Source organism: Hypanus sabinus, chromosome 7 (assembly GCF_030144855.1).
Source record: "Hypanus sabinus isolate sHypSab1 chromosome 7, sHypSab1.hap1, whole genome shotgun sequence".
Classification (NCBI taxonomy): domain Eukaryota; kingdom Metazoa; phylum Chordata; class Chondrichthyes; order Myliobatiformes; family Dasyatidae; genus Hypanus; species Hypanus sabinus.
Genome location: NC_082712.1, coordinates 73,695,818 through 73,713,454, shown reverse-complemented (window position 1 = coordinate 73,713,454; position 17,637 = coordinate 73,695,818). Strand labels below are relative to the sequence as shown.

The 17,637-nt window shown below is 42.8% G+C and overlaps 1 protein-coding gene across 1 annotated transcript in view; it reads left to right on the top strand.

The window, feature by feature from the left end:
* The window catches only part of LOC132396871 (ADAMTS-like protein 1), a 148,984-nt gene that overhangs the window by 84,272 nt on the left and 47,075 nt on the right, over window positions 1-17,637 (top strand). The window contains exons 6-8 of the mRNA XM_059974888.1: window positions 4,717-4,791; window positions 14,774-14,931; window positions 16,857-16,968. Coding sequence (XP_059830871.1) covers window positions 4,717-4,791; window positions 14,774-14,931; window positions 16,857-16,968 — 345 coding nt within the window. The remainder of the gene's footprint in view (window positions 1-4,716; window positions 4,792-14,773; window positions 14,932-16,856; window positions 16,969-17,637) is intronic.

The window sequence follows — 17,637 nt, the reverse complement described above, 5'->3', positions numbered from 1 at the left end:
AGCTTGAAGGGAGCTTGTGAGGAAGGATGGGCAGATGATAGCCTGATGGTTTGAGATGTGTCTATTTTCATGCAAGGAGTGTCATAAACAAGGCAGATGAACTCAGAGCGTGGATCAATACATGGAAGTATGACATTGTGGCCATTACAAAGACTTGGATGTCTTGGGCAGGAAAGGCTACTGAGTGTGCCAGGCTTTAGTTATTTCCAAAAGGACAGGGAGGGAGGCAAAAGAAATGGAGATTTGGCATTGCTAATCAGGGATAGTGTCACAGCTGCAGAAAAGGAGGAAGTCATGGAGGGATTGTCTACTGAGTCAGTGTGGGTGGAAGTCAGAAACAGGAAGGGGACATTAACTCGACTGGGTGTTCTTCATAGACCCCCCCCCCCCCAACAGTAACAGGGATATCAAGAAGCAGATAGGGAGGCAGGTACTGGAACAGTGCAATAATAATAGGGTTGTTATGATGGGAGATTTTAACATTCCTAATATTGGCTGGCATCCCCTTGGAGCGAGAGGCTTAGATGGGGTGGAATTTGTCAGGTGTATTCAGGAAGGTTTCTTGATGCATTGGGTAGATATGCCAACTAGAGAAGAGGCTGTACTTGATCTGGTATTGGGAAATGAATCTGGCCAGGTGTCAGATCTCTCGGTGGGAGAGCATTTTGGAAGTAGTGATCACAACTCTATCTCCTTTACCATAGCGCCAGAGAGAGATAGGAACAGATAATTTGAGAAAACATTTAACTGGAGTTCACGGAACATTTGCATGGTGTTCTGCATAGGTCTGTTCTTTTGAGGCAGGGATATGATCATAAGGTAAAAGAACCATGGCGTACAAAGGACGTGGAAAATCTAGTTAAGAGGGACAAAAAGCATATGAAAGATTCAAGAAACTAGGTACTGATAGAGTTCTAGAAAATTACAAGGCTGCCAGTAAGGAACTTAGGAGAGCTAGAAGGGGCCATGAAAAGGCCATGGCAAGCAGGATTAAGGAAAACCCAAGGCATTCTACAAGTATGTGAAAAGCAATAGGATGAGTCGTGTGAGACTAGGACCAATCAGGTGCGTTAGTGGAAACGCGTGCATGGAGTTGGAGGAGATAGTGGAGGTTGTTAATGAATACTTTGCTTCAGTACTCACCAGGGAAAAGGGCCTTGGCAACTGTGGGGATGACTTACAGTGGACTATAACACTAGAGTGTATAGACATTCAGAAAGAGGATGTGCTGGAGTATTTAAAAAACATTAAGTTAGATAAGTTGCCGGAACCTGGCAAGATATACCCCCAGGCTACTGTGGGAAGCGAGGGAGGAGATTGCTGAGCCTCTGGCGATGATCCTTGCGTTATCAATGGGGATGGTAGAAATACCAGAGGATTGGAGAGTTACAAATGCCTTGTTCCCTTGTTCAAAAAAGGAGTAAAGAAAACCCAGGAAGTTATAGACCAGTGAGTCTTACTTCAGTGGTGGGCAAGTTGTTAGAGAAGATGCCACAAGGCAGGATTTATGAGCATTTGGAGAGACATATTTGATTAGGGATAGTCAGCATGGCTTTGGCAGGGGCAGGTTGTGCCTTACAAGCCTGATTGAATCCTTTGAGGAAGTAACAAAACACATTGATGAAGGTAGAGCAGTGGATGTAGTGTATATGGATTTCTGTAAGTCATTTGATAAAGTTCCCCATGCAAGGCTCATTCAGAAAGTGAGGAGACATGCGATTCAAAGACACTTTGCTTTGTGGATCCAGAATTGGTTTGCCCGGTAGTTGTAGATGGTTCATATTCTGCATGGAGGTCAGTGACTAGTGGTGTACCTCGGTGATCTGTTCTGCGACCCCTCCTCTTCGTGATTTTTCCAAATGACCTGGATGAGGAAGTGGAGGGATGGGTTAGTAAATTTGCTGATGACACAAAGGTTAGGGTGTTGTGGATAGTGTGGAGGGCTGTCAGAGGTTAAGTGGGACACTTAATGCTGATAGGATGCAAAACTGGGCTGAGAAGTGGCAGATGGAGTTCAACCCAGAAAAGTGTGAATTGGTTCATCTCGGTAGGTTAAATTTGAAGACAGAATATTAATATTACTGGTAAGACTCTCGGCAGTGTGGAGATCTTGGGGTCCATAAGACACTCAAAGCTGCTGCACAGGTTGCCAGTGTGGTGTGTTGGCCTTCATCAGCCATTGGATTAAGATCAAGAGCTGTGAGATAATGTTACAGATATACAAGACCTTAGTTCAACACCACTTGGAGTACTGTGTTCAGTTCTGATCACCACACTACAGGAAGGATGTAGATACTATAGAGAGAGCACAGAGGAGATTTACAAGGATGTTGCCTGGAATGGAGAGTGTGCCTTATAAGAATAGGTTGAGTGAACTTGGCCTTTTCTCCTTGGAGCGACAGAGGATGAGTGGTGACCTAATAGAGGTGAATAAGATGATGAAAGGCATTGATTGTGTGGATAGACAGAGGCTTTTATTCCCAGTTCTGAAACGGCTAATACAAGGGGGCATAGTTTTAAAGTGTTTGGAACTAGGCAGAAAGGGGATATCAGCAGTAGGTTTTTCATACAGAGAGTGGAGGGTGTGTGGAATGCTCTGCCAGCTATGGTGGTGGAGGTGGATACAATAGAGACTTTTAAGACTCTCTTGAATAGGTAAATAGAGCTTAGAAAAATACAGGGCTATATTGTAGGGTAAATCTAGGCAGTTTCTAGAGTTTGTTACATAGTCGGCACAACACTATGGGCTGAAGGGCCTGTAACGTGCTGTAGATTTCAATGTTCTATGTTCTACAGTGTAGCACACCAACCTCAATGTACAGGGCAGGGAAATGACCACATTCTACAGGACATCACACTGAACTAACTGTATGGGATATCACTCAAACCTCACTGTAGGCGCAGGACACCAATGGGGTAGGTAGTGCTGAGGAAGCAATGTGACTGCAGCAGAACTTAGACAAGTTGGAAGAATAGGCAGAAAAAACTGGCAGATGTACTACAAGTTGAGAAATGTATGGTAATGCATTTTAGTAAAAGGAACAATAATGCAGACTATTATCTAAATGGGGAGAAGGTTCAAACATGGGACATCACCCTGACCTCACTGTAGGGATATCACACTGACCTCACTGTATGTGACATAACACTGACCTCACTGTACGGACATCACATGGACCTCACTGTATGTGACATCACACTGACCTCACTGTATGGGATATCACACTGAACTCACTGTATGTGACATCACACTGACCTCACTGTACGGGATATCACACTGAACTCACTGTATGGGACATCACACTGACCTCACTGTACGGGATATCACACTGACCTCACTGTATGTGACATCACACTGACCTCACTGTAGGGATATCACACTGAACTCACTGTATGTGACATCACACTGACCTCACTGTACGGGATATCACACTGAACTCACTGTATGGGACATCACACTGACCTCACTGTACGGGATATCACACTGACCTCACTGTATGTGACATCACACTGACCTCACTGTATGGACATCACATGGACCTCACTGTATGTGACATCACACTGACCTCACTGTACGGGATATCACACTGACCTCACTGTATGTGACATCACACTGACCTCACTGTATGGGATATCACACTGAACTCACTGTATGTGACATCACACTGACCTCACTGTACGGGATATCACACTGACCTCACTGTACGGGTCATCACACTGACCTCACTGTACGGGACATCACACTGACCTCACTGTACGGGACATCACACTGACCTCACTGTACGGGATATCACACTGACCTCACTGTATGGGATATCACACTGACCTCATTGTATGTGACATCACACTGACCCCACCGTATGGGTCATCCCTGGATACAAAGCACTCGCACTTTAGCAGCACAAAATAGTAGGGTTAACTGTACTCCAGTAGTTAGCAAATATTTTAGCTTCTTGCTAGAGTGGTGAAATGGACTCCTATTGGAGGAGCATCCTCTTTGCTTGAAGGATTATAATTATCTGTTTATTCCAGTGATTTTGAAAAAAGCACTAGACAGTGGCACCAAAAACAAAATAAAAGCTGTTTCACTTCATTAAAAATGTTTCCTTGAAGTACTTAAATCTTTGTTTATTATACTGATGCATGCAAAACTGCTTTAATCAATCAATTGTGAAAGTATTTCTTTGGTCATTTCACAAATGCCAGCATTGGAGTGTTGGAGGAAATATTGGCCTTGTCAGATTGAAGCATCAATAGCCGAAATGTAAACTTGGGAATTTTATATCCCTATGTATTTTCAATTACTTCCTGAGTCATTGCATCAAAGTACAGTTGAATCCAGCCATGTTTCAGCTTGGTGGAAGTTTCTCCAGTTGTATGTTGAAGATTGCTTGATGCGGTTTGAATTATTAGGTCCAATTAATTTGTAAGTCAATATTCGTTTACTCAACAGGGTCTTAAGGGATCTTATGTGCTTAATAAAATATATTTAAACAATTTGTTTTCATTCTGTGCATCATACTGAAATTGATTTCTCTGAATGAAGGATAACTGGGTAAACGTTTATATTTAATTATACTCTTGTGCTCTGGTGTCTCTGTGTAATCTGGAAAACAGATTGTATTTACAAAAATGTATTTCAGTACAATGCAGATCAGAAAATTTTAACAGATACTTTTTCAACTAAGGTGTCTAATACTTCAAATTCTTTCACAGTGGATGACACTATCATTGCTATTCCATATGGAAGTCGGCATGTCCGAATCGTACTCAAAGGCCCAGACCATCTGTGTAAGTAGGCTCGGACTTTGTCCAACTCGAGTCCTTTTCAATCTGCTGCCTTTGCTGTGTTTTTGGATCTCATCCTGAATGATATTATGGCAAATGTTTCAGTATAATTAGGAACATCCTTCCAGCCTGTAGGCATGGATGACATTTATCAATATGTACACTTCAATCAGTATTTTCATGACCAGATTTATTTGTTAGTAACATCTATAGATTTGGGTTGTTTATCTCTGAATGATAAGTAAATGCTTTTCTGTGATGCTCTAAATGTTGCATTTTATGCACTGAGAACGGGAGACAGGGATGTCCAAGTGAATCATTTCCATTTGATTATTTTGCTCTTCTAATAAGAGCTTTTGAATTGGATGTGGTTTCTTTGAGATGGCCCTTTCAATATGAATGGTATGAACGCCGAATTTTCCAGCTTCAGGTAATCCACACTCCTTGTGCTCCTTTCTGTCTTTCTGTCTCTCCCCCTCACTCTCTCAACCATCCCCCTTCCCCAACATTCCCAGTTCCACCTCCCTGTTAAACATACACTACACCTTGTGGTACTCCTAACCCCTCTCTCCAAACTGTCCCCAATCCTTCCCTTGCCTGGTTCCACTTAATCTTTCCTTAATTCACAGATTCCACCCTCTGCCTCTACTTTCATCCTTACTCCTTCCCACCCTCTCAGCCTGGCTCCCTGGCTCCATCTTCCCTCTTTATTTCTCTTTCCTTATCTCTTTCGACTTATCATGCACCAGACACTGATCCTTGATTCCAGTCCTCTCCCTCCCCTACCTAGCTCTATTTGTCCATGATCTTTCCTCACCTGCTTCCACCTATCATCTGCCAATCCCTTCCCCACACCGCTGATGAGAGACCTTGACAAGGATGGTTAGGACTCAAATACTTAAGTATCCGAGGCAAGGACTGAGACTCGGTACAAAGCTGGAACAAGAACTGAAACACAAACAAAATTCTGGACAATATCTCTAGTTAGGCTTACAATTGAGCACTGAGGCATCATTCAGGAGCTCTTTAAATACTCAATTCTTGGCACCAAAAACATAATTGCCAATTAGCGGGACAGTCCTGAACTCTTAAAGGGACCGTGCCTGATAGCCATACTCTGGAGAGTTAGAGTGTCTAAACCACATAAACTGGCACAGTTAAGTTTGTCTTATAACTGGACCCCCTCGCCTAGGCTGACGCCTGACAGCCCTAGCTGCTTGGAGAGATGGTGATAGTAGTTGTGGAAGAGAACCAGATCCAAGATGTCTTTTGCAGGCACCCAGCACCTTTCCTCGGGTCCAAATCCTTCCCAGTCCACGAGGAAAATCCCAAACAGTTTGTGAGTCCAAAAGTCTTCTCACCTTGAAGACCTACTCCCCATCGATAAACCTGGGTAGCAGCAGGGCTGATGCTGGTGGGGCTAAGGGGCTGACAAATTTTAAATCAGAGATGTGGAAGTTAGGACTGACCTTCAGGGTGTTGGGGAGCTGCAGATGGTAACTTATTGAAGGCAATGAACTGCAAGCCGATCGACAATTATTGCAATGATGGTCTTCACCTTGGACGGCAGAAGACCTGTGACAATGTCGATGGAGCTGTGTGCCCATGGTCTTTTTGGAACATGTATGTGGTGAAGGAGCCCTTGAGGTCAGGTATGGGACTATTTGTTCCAGGCACACACCTGGCATCCCTGCTCGTACTGCCGAACCTCGTTCATCATCCTGGGCCACCAATACTTTCTCTTGATTAACTCAAGTGCCCTGGCAATCCCTGGCTGAAAGGTCATTCTCGGTGAGTGTCCCCATTGTGGTACCTGGGACCAGGCTGAACTTGGGATGAGCAGCCAATGCCGAGAACCATTCTTAAGAGTCCTCACCTGTGCTTCAGCCTTGCAGACAAGAGCGTTGATTCCCCATCAAATTTGCACTACCACCCTGGCTTGGGGCAAAATGGTGGTAAGCTGCTCCTCCCATTCAGGTTCATCAAACTGATGGGACATGACCCTGGTTGGTAAGTCACTGGTCGTTAAAGAACAAAATCTACCTGGCCTGCCTAGAACACAGTCTCTTGGCCTTCTGAATATAAGCCAAGTTCTTGTGCTGTCCAAACGATAAAAGGGTTCTTGGTGCCCTCAATCCAGTGACACCATTCCTCCAAAATCAGCTTAATCACAAGAAGCTCCAGATTCCTGAAGCCATAGTTTCTCTCTGCTGGAGGGAGCTGCCTGGAGAAGAATGCACAGGTGTGCAGTTTACTGTCTAAAGGTGACTATTGCGACAACTCCGATGTCAGAGGCGATCACCTCCACGACGAAGGGAAGGTCCAAGTTAGGTGAAATCAAGATGGAAGCTGATATGAGCTCCCGGTTGAGCTCTGCAAAAGCAGCCTCCACTTCTGTAGTCCGGCCAAAAAGGCCCGTGGATTTCTTGGTTAGTGCTGTCAGAGGAACTGCCACCAAGCTGAAGTTCCTGTAGAACTTTTGGTAAAAGTTAGTGAACCCCAGGAATCGTTGGATTTGTTTGACACTGGATGTTTGCGGCCAGCCTCTGACAGCCTTAGTCTTGTTAGGGTCCAACTTGAGATTGCCATTGGAAATGATGAAATCCAAAAATGAAGTGGTCACCACGCGAAATTTCAACTTCACCAGGTTGACATAAATCCCACGGTTTAGAAGCACCTTTAAAATGTCCCTGACATGAGCGAATTGGTCCTCCATGGACATCAAGAAGACTAGGATATCGCCCGTGGCATATTTATGGAGGGTATGCCAGAGCACATCATTTCTAAAGGCCTGAAAAACTGTTAGAATGTTCACAAGGCCGAAGAGCATAACTAGGTATTCATCCCTAGTCCCTGTCCCTGAATGCAGTTTGCAGTTTGAATGCAGAATGCATCACCCTCCTTTATGCGGATCAGATTATACACTCTCCTCAAGTCTAGCTTCATGAATATTCTTGCCCCTTGGAGAATCTCAAAGGCTGTATTCATGAGTGGAAGGGGATAATGATTCTTAGCCATTATGTGGTTTATACCCTTATCATCAATGTGTGACCGTAGGTTCACATCTTTCTTTTGTATGAAGAGAAAGCCTGTGCCAGCTGGTGAGGTGGAGGGCTGAATGAAGCTCATGACAAGAGCCTCCTTTATATATTCCTCCATTGCACTCTCTCTGGATCTCAGACCACGTATAATCAACCCACAGAGAACTACCAAGCAGCAGATCTACAGCATAGTCCATAAGACATAGGAGCAGAATTAGGCTATTTAACGCATCAAGCCTGCTCCGCCATTCAACCATGGCTGTTCCTTTTTTTGCCCTCCTTAGCCCCAATCCGCAGCCTTCTCCTGGTAATCTTTGATGCTGTGGCCAGTGAAAAAACTATCAAACTCTGCCGTAAGTACATCCAATGACCTGACCTCCACAGCTGCCAATGGTAACAATTCCCACAAATTCATCACTCTCTGGCTAAAGAAATTTCTCCATATCTCTGCTTTAAATGGACGTCCCTCTATCCTAAGGCTCTTGTCCTAGACAACTACATGACGAGAAACATCCTTTCCACATCTACTCTGTCTAGGCCTTTCAAGATTTGAAAGGTTTCAATGAGATCCCCCCTCAACTTCCTAAATTTCAGCGAGTACAGGCCCAGAGCGTTCCACATATGATAACCCTTTCATTCACGGTTCATCCTTTTGAACCTCCTCTGAAAATTCTCCAATGCCGGCTCATCTTTACTTAGATAGGGAGCCCAAAACTGTTCACAATACTCAAGATGAGGCCTACCAGTGCCTTTAAAAGCCTCAGCATCACATCCCTGATCTTGTATTATAGAGCTCTTGAAATTTATGCTAACATTGCATTTGCCTTCCTCACCATCGACTCAACCTGCAAGTTAACCTTCAGGGTGTTCTGCACCAGGTCTCCCAAGTCCCTTTGCATCCAAGATTTTTGGATTTTCTCCTTGTTTAGAGAATAGTCTGCATATTTATTTCTTCCACCAATGTGTATGACTATGCATTTTCCAAAGTTGTATTTCATTTGCATTTTCTTGCCTATTCTTCGATTCTGTCTAAGTCCCTCTGCAGCCTACTTGTTTCCTCAACACTACTTGCCACTTCACCAATCTTTGTATCATCTGCAAACCTGGCAACAAAGTCACCTATTCTATCACCTAAATCATTGATATACAGTATAAAAAGAAGTGGTTCCAACATTTTCCCCTGTTGAACATCAGTAGTCACTGGAAGCCAATCAGAAAAGTATCTTTTTATTCCCACTCCCTGCCTCCTACCAATCAGAAAATGCTCTAACCATGCTAGAAATTTTCCTGTAATACCATGGGCTCTTAACTTGGTAAGCAGCCTCATGTATGGCATCTTCTCAAAGGCCTTCTGAAAATACAAATATACAACATCCACCACATCCCCTTTATCTATCCTACTTGCATTCTCCTCAGAGAATTCCAACAGGTTTGTCAGGCAAGATTTTCCCTTAAGGAAACCATGCTGACTTGATCCTATTTTGTCCCGTGTCACCAAGTACTCAATAACCTTATCCTTAACAATTGACTCCAACATCTTCCCCACCACTGAGGTCAGGCTAACCGGTCTATAATTTCCTTTCTGCTACCTTCTTCCTTTCTTAAAGAGTGGAGTGACATTTGCAATTTTCCAGTCTTTCGGAACCATGCCAGAGTCCAATGATTCCTGAAAGATCATTACTATTGCTTCCTCAATCTCTATCACTACCTCTTTCAGAACCCTAGGGCGCAGTTCATTTAGTCCGGATGACTTATGTACCTTTAGGTCTTTCAGATTTTTGAGCACCTTCTCTCTTGTAATAGTAACTGCACTCACTTCTCTTCCTTCACACTACAATATCTGGTATACTGCTAGTGTCTTCCACGGTGATGCAAAATACCCATTTAGTTCATCTGTCATCTCCTTGTCCCCTCTTATTATTTCCCTGGCCTCATTTTCTAGCTGCCCTATATCTACTCTCAACTCTCTTTTTTTAATATATTCTTGAAAAAGCTTTATCTATCCACCTTGACATGATTTTCTAGCTTGCTTTCAAATTTCAATTATTCCCTCCTAATCATTGTTTTAGTTGCTTTCTGAGGGTTTTTAAAAAATTTCCAATCCTCTATCTTCCCGCTACATTTTTGCTTTGTTGTATACCCTCTCTTTTACCTTTACATTAGCTTTGACTTCCTTTGTCAGCCACGGTTGTACTATTTTGCCATTTAAGTATTTCTTAGTTTTTTGGAATACATCTATTCTGCATCTTCCTCATTTTTCACAGAAACTCAAGCCGTTGCTTCTCTGTTGTCATCCATGCCAGCATCTCCTTCCAGTTTACTTTGGCCAACTCCTCTCTCTAACACTGTAATTTCCTTTACTCCACTGAAATATTGCTATGTCAGACTTTACTTTCTCGCTATCAAGTTTTGAGTTGAACTCTATCTGTGATTACTGCCTCCTCAGGGTTTCTTTACCTTGAGCTCCCTTATCTCCTTCGGTTTCAGTATCTCCACAACACCCAGTATAGAAAGCTCAATGACAAACTCTTCTAAAGATCTCTTTCACAGGCATTGAACAAATTAAATTTCTTCGGACCCACTTCCAACCTGATTCTCCCAGTCAACCCACATGTTAAAATTTCCAATGACTATCACAACATCACCCTTCTGACACACCTTTTCTACTTCCCATTGTAATCTGTAGTCTACATCGCAGCTACTGTTTGGAGGCCTGCATAAAACTGCCATCAGGGTCTTTTACCCTTGCAGTTTCTTAACCCACAAGGATTCACCATCTTCTGATCCTATGTCACATACTTCTAATAATTTGATGACATTCTTTACCAGCAGAGGCATGCCCGCCCCCACCTACTTTTCTATCCCTCCGATACAATGTGTAACCTTGGATATCAGCTCCCAACTGCAACCATCCTTCTGCCACGATTCAGTGATGGATGAACATCATACCTGACAATGTGAAGAAGTGCAACAAGGTCATCCACCTTATTTCTTATACTCTGTGCATTGCGATATAACACTTTGGGTACTGTATTTGCTTTTGATTCTGCATCCCTAATACACTGATACTCACCCTGCTGGCTACAATTTTATCCTATCATCTGTCTGCCCCTCCTGACAGTCTGACTGCACACTATATATATTTGTTGTATATTTGTTTTTATACCATCTGCCCTATCCGGAGTCCCTTCACTCCAGTTCCCATCCCCTACAGCTTTAACAAACCTACCTGCAAGAATATTGTTCTCCTTCCGGTTCAGGTGCAACCCATCCCTTTTGTACATGTCCCCAGACAGTCCAAGGCTCAGCTCACTCCAGCAGGGTGTTGGAAACCTTCCTCATGGCAGCCACGAATTCCTCCAAATCCAAGTGAATCTCTGACCTTTGTTCCCAATGCGCAGTGGCCCAGGCCAGGGCTCGTCCAGTCAGAAGAGAGGTAATGAAAGCCACCTTTCTGAGCTGCAAATGAACGGGGATGGCTGGAGTTTGAATACTAATGAGCATTGGGTGGGGAAGCCGTGGCAAGAACCCAGGTCACCGCCAAAGAGGTTGGAAGATGTACTGACTCAGCAGAGCAGCCAACTGCCTCACGTGAGCGACTCTCGTTTCCATCTTGTGAAATTTGACACACGACAACCTGGAGGTTGTATATTTCCAAGCTCCGTCTGGAAGTGCACTCACTGTTGATTGGGAAAGACTTTTATACCCTGTTGAGTCCATATTGGCTCATTCGTACTGTGACGTGAGGCCTTAACAAGGATGGGCTGGACCAAAATGTTGGAGTATCCGGGACAAGGATCAAGACATGGGGGTATAAAGTTGGAAGTAGAATTGAGCACAAACAAAATGCTAGACAAAATCTTTAGTTGGGCTTACGATTGAGCACTGAAACTCCGCTCTTTAAGTAGTGAATACTTGGCACCCTAAACCTGACTGTCAATTAATGAGACGGTCTTGAACCCTTAAAGAGTCCATACTGTCCATACTCTGTCTAATGAGTTGGAATGTCTAAACCCCAGAAGCTGAAGCAGTTGGGTGCGTTTCATAACAATCTCTATATACTGGCTGTCGGTCCTGATGCAGTGTCTTGACCCAATCCCTTGTCCTCCATAGATGCTGCCTGACCTGCAGGGTTCCTCCCGCAGTTTGTTTTCCATTGCTCCATGTTCCAACATCTACAGTCTCTTCAACTTCCTTTCAAATTGTAATGTAGGTTTGAGTCCCAGTCAAACCCAGAGTTGAAAAATGAGTCAGGTCTTATATTCTCATTTGTTAGTGTCTATAAAGGTCAGTGAAGGAGAAATCACTCTGGTCTGGTACCTCACATTGAAATAAGGTCTGCCCTTCTCATTTATATGCAAATGAAGGAATGTGGATATTCCTTTTACCCTTTTTAACTTGTTGAGAGGAAAATCCGGAAATCTGTTTCATCTTTTTGAAAGGGTGTTTGGGAATCTGCTGATACACTTAACAGTCATACTTCTCTTCATCAGTCAGGCCTTTGTGTATAAAAGCTGAAATATCATGTTGCAGGTGTATCAGTACTTTATTAGGCCATATTTAAAATATTGTGAGTAATTAGGTCACATCACTTTAGGAAGGAAATGCAGGTTTTGGAGAGGATACAGAAGAGGTTCACCAGTATGCTGTCTGAATTGGGAAGTAGTAGATATTAGATTCTGGACAGTACCATGATAGATACTGGCTGGTGTGTTAGTAACACTAAACTTTGTGAATATTTGGCGGTGAGTAGGCACACTCTGCTTTGGAGACTGTAATTCGAGATAAATTGTATAAAACCACTTGATACCAGATAGTAGGGCCATGTAACATGTACACTGGCCCTACAACATGGTATCTGGACTTTAGTGTTTCTAACATATTTCCCAGTGTCTGATATTCAATATTTTATATCCAGTGTTTCTGACCCATAGTCAGAATCAAATATTTACTGTTTCTGAAAAACGTTGTTCCTTTTCTGGCAACAGACAAGGTTCTGGAGAACAGGAGAGTGGCTAATGTGGTGCTATTGTTTAAAGGGCATCAAAAGCAAGCCACGAAACTATAGGGCAGCAAGTCTGATATCATCGGTGGATAAGTTTCTGCAGGGGATTATGAGGGATAGGGTCTACCACCATTTAGGGAGATAACATTAATGTGTGATGCTGGACAATCAGCATGGCTTTGTGTATGGGAAGACATAATCCTTGGAGTTGTTCGAGGAGGTAACCAAGAGTGTGGATGAGGTAGGGCAGAGGATGTAGTCTATATGGACTTCAGCAAGGCCTTAGACAAGATTCCTCTTGGCCGGCGAGTCTTGAAAGTAAAATCACATTGGATTCAGGGAGAGATGGCTGATTGGATTCATAATTGGCATAGTATTAGGAATCTGAGGGTGTTGGTCAAGAGCTGTTTCTTGGCCTAGAGGTCTGCGTCTAGTGGTGAGCCACAGGGTCAGTGCTGGGACCTTTCTTTGTAATTTTTACAAGGTGTGGTTATTAAGTTAGAGGAAGATACTAAAATAGCAGGTCTTGGCGTTACTCCAGAAGGTTAAGAAAACTTGCCAGTGGATCTTTATCAGTTAGGTACTAGGGCTGATAGTTTTCAATCTAGTTAAACTGAAGAATTGCACTTTAAGAGGTGAAACCTGGTAGGACTTGTACAGTGGATGCTGGGGCCCTGGCAATGTTATGGAACATGAGACCAAGGAGTGCAAGACCATAGTTCACTGAATGTGGTGTTTCAGGTAGATAGGATGCTGAAGAAGGCATTCAACACACTAGCCTTCAGTGAGCGTAGGAGTGCAGAAGTTATGTTGCGATTGGGTAAGATGAGGCCTCACTGGAATATTGTGTCAGTCTGTTATAAGGAAGATGTTATTAAACTAGAGGGAGTGCTGAAAAAATTACCAGGATATTGCCTAGATTTGGAGGCCTGAGTTAGAAGGAGGCGTTGCATGGATTAGGACTTTGTTCCCTGAAATTTAGATGGGAGGTGATCTGATAGAGGTATATAAGACAGGGTGAAAGCATGTAGTCTTTTTACTCACGTAGGAGATGCAAAAGACAAGAGGGCACAGATTTCAAATCAGAGATGAGAAATTTAAAAGGGACATCAGGACAGCTGCTTCATACAGTGGTTGGTGCATATTCAGAATGAGCGGCCAGAAATGGTGGTTAAAGCAGGCACATTAGCAACATTGAACAAATACTCAGATAAGTACAGGGATGGGAGAAGTTTAGAGAGCTATGGGCCAAGTGCAGGCAGATGGGTATAGCTCACTGTGCAACACAGGATGGCATGGGCAATTTGGGCTAAAGGCCTGCTTCCACACTGTAATGACTCTGTCTGTTTTGTGTTTTCGATACATTGCTCAGTGTCTGATGCTGAGTGCTTCTGTCGAAATCCCATTTATAAAGGCCAGCATATATTTCCCACCCCTTTGAGAAGGCTGAGGTCAACCACCTTCTTGATCCATAGCAGTCCATCGGTTGAAGATGCTCCCTCTGCACAGATTTGGAGAGGGAGGTTCAGGATTTGGTCCCTTCGTCTATGTATTTAGGTTGGAGGATGAGGGACCACTTTGAGGAATCAGTTTTTTTACAAAGTGTACCTCCTGAATCTGGTTTTATGTGCTGACAGTCTCAGTGAAGAACACTGCTCATGGGCACATGTTAAGCAGTGAAGTAGTGAATAGTATTCTTGCACGCATTGAACAACTTTGATCCTCCCTAGCCGTAATGTGCTATCCCCATGCGTTGGACACATGTAGGTCCCACAAGATTTGCAGACCACTCAGCTACTACACATTTAGATTTCACAGTCAATTTCCCAAATAATGTCTCTCCCCTTGTGCATATAAATGTTGCACTGAGAGATAGAATTTCCAGTTCGATGTGTCTAAAGTCTGTTCTGAATTACTTTCTTTAAATAATTTTTCCAAGATTTGGAAACAAAGACTCTTTTGGGCCAGAAAGGGGAGAGCAACCTCAGCGCACCCGGATCCTTCAGCAGTGTAAACACCAGCTTCGATTTCCAGAAACTTCCGGAGAAGGAGATTCTGAGAGCAACTGGACCACTCGGAGCAGATTTCACTGTGAAGGTAAATCATCGTCTTAAATTATTCAATTCTACTTCCACTAATAGCAAGTATAATTTTACATGCTTTATTCTAACATTTTGAATGAGAAAAGATCTGCTGCTTCAAACCCTGAATTCGAACGTTTCATTTCATACGAGTTCAGGATTGAAATTACTGATATAAAATTTGGAAATTTCCCAATTAATTTATTAATTTATTTTGCTTAATTCCAGCAGGTTTCTTAAGTGTCTTTTCCAGGGGGTTTTAAATTAGCATTCTTTTGAAATTCATTGTGAGTTCCAGTTGGAATGAATACTAATAAATGCAGGATAATGAAGCTCTGTCATCAATGCCCTCTTCAAAGCTAGAAATCCACCTAAAGGAACCAGACAGAAAGTACAGGCAAATTACATGCTAACTATCTAGGATCACTGTTATATCACTTGGTGTAGCTTGGAGCTAAATCATCAGCTCAACCACCGAGCTGTTTGTTAGCATTAATAGACAACAAGATCTTGCTTTCCCTCCCCTTCTGTCACAACAGCAGTGGTGAGTTCCGCCTTAGTCCTGGGTTTTTTTAAGATTAACTCCCACCAGTGATAAGAAAGGTGTTGGGGTGCAGCATGAAAGGAGCCGTTCAGTACAGACTCAGCAGCACTGATTCGGAACTGTATCAGCTACTGAAATGATTCCTAAAAGTAGCAGAGGAAAGGGCTCTGCTCACAACCCATAAAGGCATAAATCATTGCTAGGACTTTTCTGCCGTGCCAAGAAATCAGGTCTATGCTGTAGAATGGTCACTACTCTTCGACAAATGACGCTAGAATATCCTGCTCCCATCTTTCTTTGACCACCTGTACCATTTCAGTTGGAAAAATTACACACTAGAAATTCGTCATCATGGGGTAGAGAAAATGGTACCATCCGGCCGTGAAAAGGATCAGAACGAGCAAAAATCAACCATACGCATACCCCCCCATTTTGGATTTTTATTAATGCTTGAAACAGTATTCCAGTGAGGATTCCCCCACAGTGATGTCAGCAATTGCCCATTGCCCATATTTATTCTTCCAACATGACTTTCAACATTGCTGTCTCAAACAAAATGTTGTTCACTCACAGGACGTTCAGCTTTTACTAAAGCTGCTCCCACTGCATTCCCACTGGAGCTGCATGCACACTGAACTGGGTTGATGGAAAATATCATGCTCACAATGAGTTTGAGTACTGAAGCACGAATGGTGAAAGTGAGCTTTCAAAAGTGGAATTATTAGCAGCTGTATGGCATCAGGCAGGGATGTGACAGCTACATGTGTTCAATTTCTTTAACTAGATTCTGAGGAAGGTTTTAGGAAGGTGAATTCCATGATGGAAAGAAGTTCTTTCAGTTACGCTCCATGGAAATTGAACATATTATTAGCTTTCCGAAACTGCATATGTGATCCTGGAAACCATTCCAAACCCTCTGCCAAATGTTACTAGTGTACAACTGTGGTGATCAGATAAGATCAATATTTCAACCATTATCTGAACCTAAAATTGACATCCAGCCTTTCAAGACAGATTGTTCTTATTTAGAGTTACGTTTACCTCTGCTTTAACCCGTGCTTTATAATTTTATCATGGCTTCCAGCTAACACCATTTGGTGATATTATTGGTTGTTACACTGCACCACTTGTCTGCTGTCATGGCTTCCAGGTAACACTATTCAATTGTATGATTGGCTGTTACACTACACCACTGGTCTACTGCCATGCTATATTAAATGATAAAAAAAAACAATGAGGGAGAGAAATAAATAATTACATTAACAAAGAGCCATGCAGCTTTAACACAGTTCAATATTTAGTGCTGTGATTAGTTCTGGTAACTGAGGAGATGAGGTGAACATTTTTTCAAAAGTATACGTACGTAAGATAATTACCTCATTGTTGGTCTTTTCCAGATACAATACATGGGCATGGGAGAAAGTGTGGTCCAATTTTTCTTCTATCAACCAATCATACATCAATGGAGGGAGACTGATTTCTTTCCATGCTCTGCGACTTGTGGTGGAGGTACAATTCCTACAACTGTTTGGTCTCAGTCAAAGCAGTTCTTCCATCAATATTGATGGTGTTGCAACTATTTCTGCTGTTCACTGCTTTTATTGAGCCACTATCTCATCTATTGAGCACTATTGGTGCCACTACGCCATTCTTGATGAAGCCCGTTGAGTTCCCTCTTTCAGAATCAGAATCAGGTTTATTATCACCGGCAACACAAGTGAATCTGAAGATGCTGGAAATAAATAAAAACACAAAATGCTGGCAGAACTCAGCAGGCCAGACAGCATCTATGGGAGGAAGTAGTGACGATGTTTCGGGCCAAAACCCTTGTGTCGTGAAATTTGTTAACTTAGCAGCAGCAGTACAATGCAAAACATGATAATATGGAAACAAATAACAGTAAATATATATTTAAAATAGATAAAATAGTGCAAAAAACAGAAATATTATATATTTTTAAACAAGTGAGGTTGTGTTCATGAGTTCAATGTCCATATAGGAATCGTATGGCGGGGTGAAGAAGCTGTTTCTGAATCGCTGAGTGTGTGTCTTCAGGCTTCTCTACCTCCTTCCTGATGGTAACAATGAGGGGAGGGCATGCCCTGGTGATGGGGGTCCTTAATAATAGAAGTCACCATCCTGAGGCACCACTCCTTGAAGATGTCTTGGATACTACAG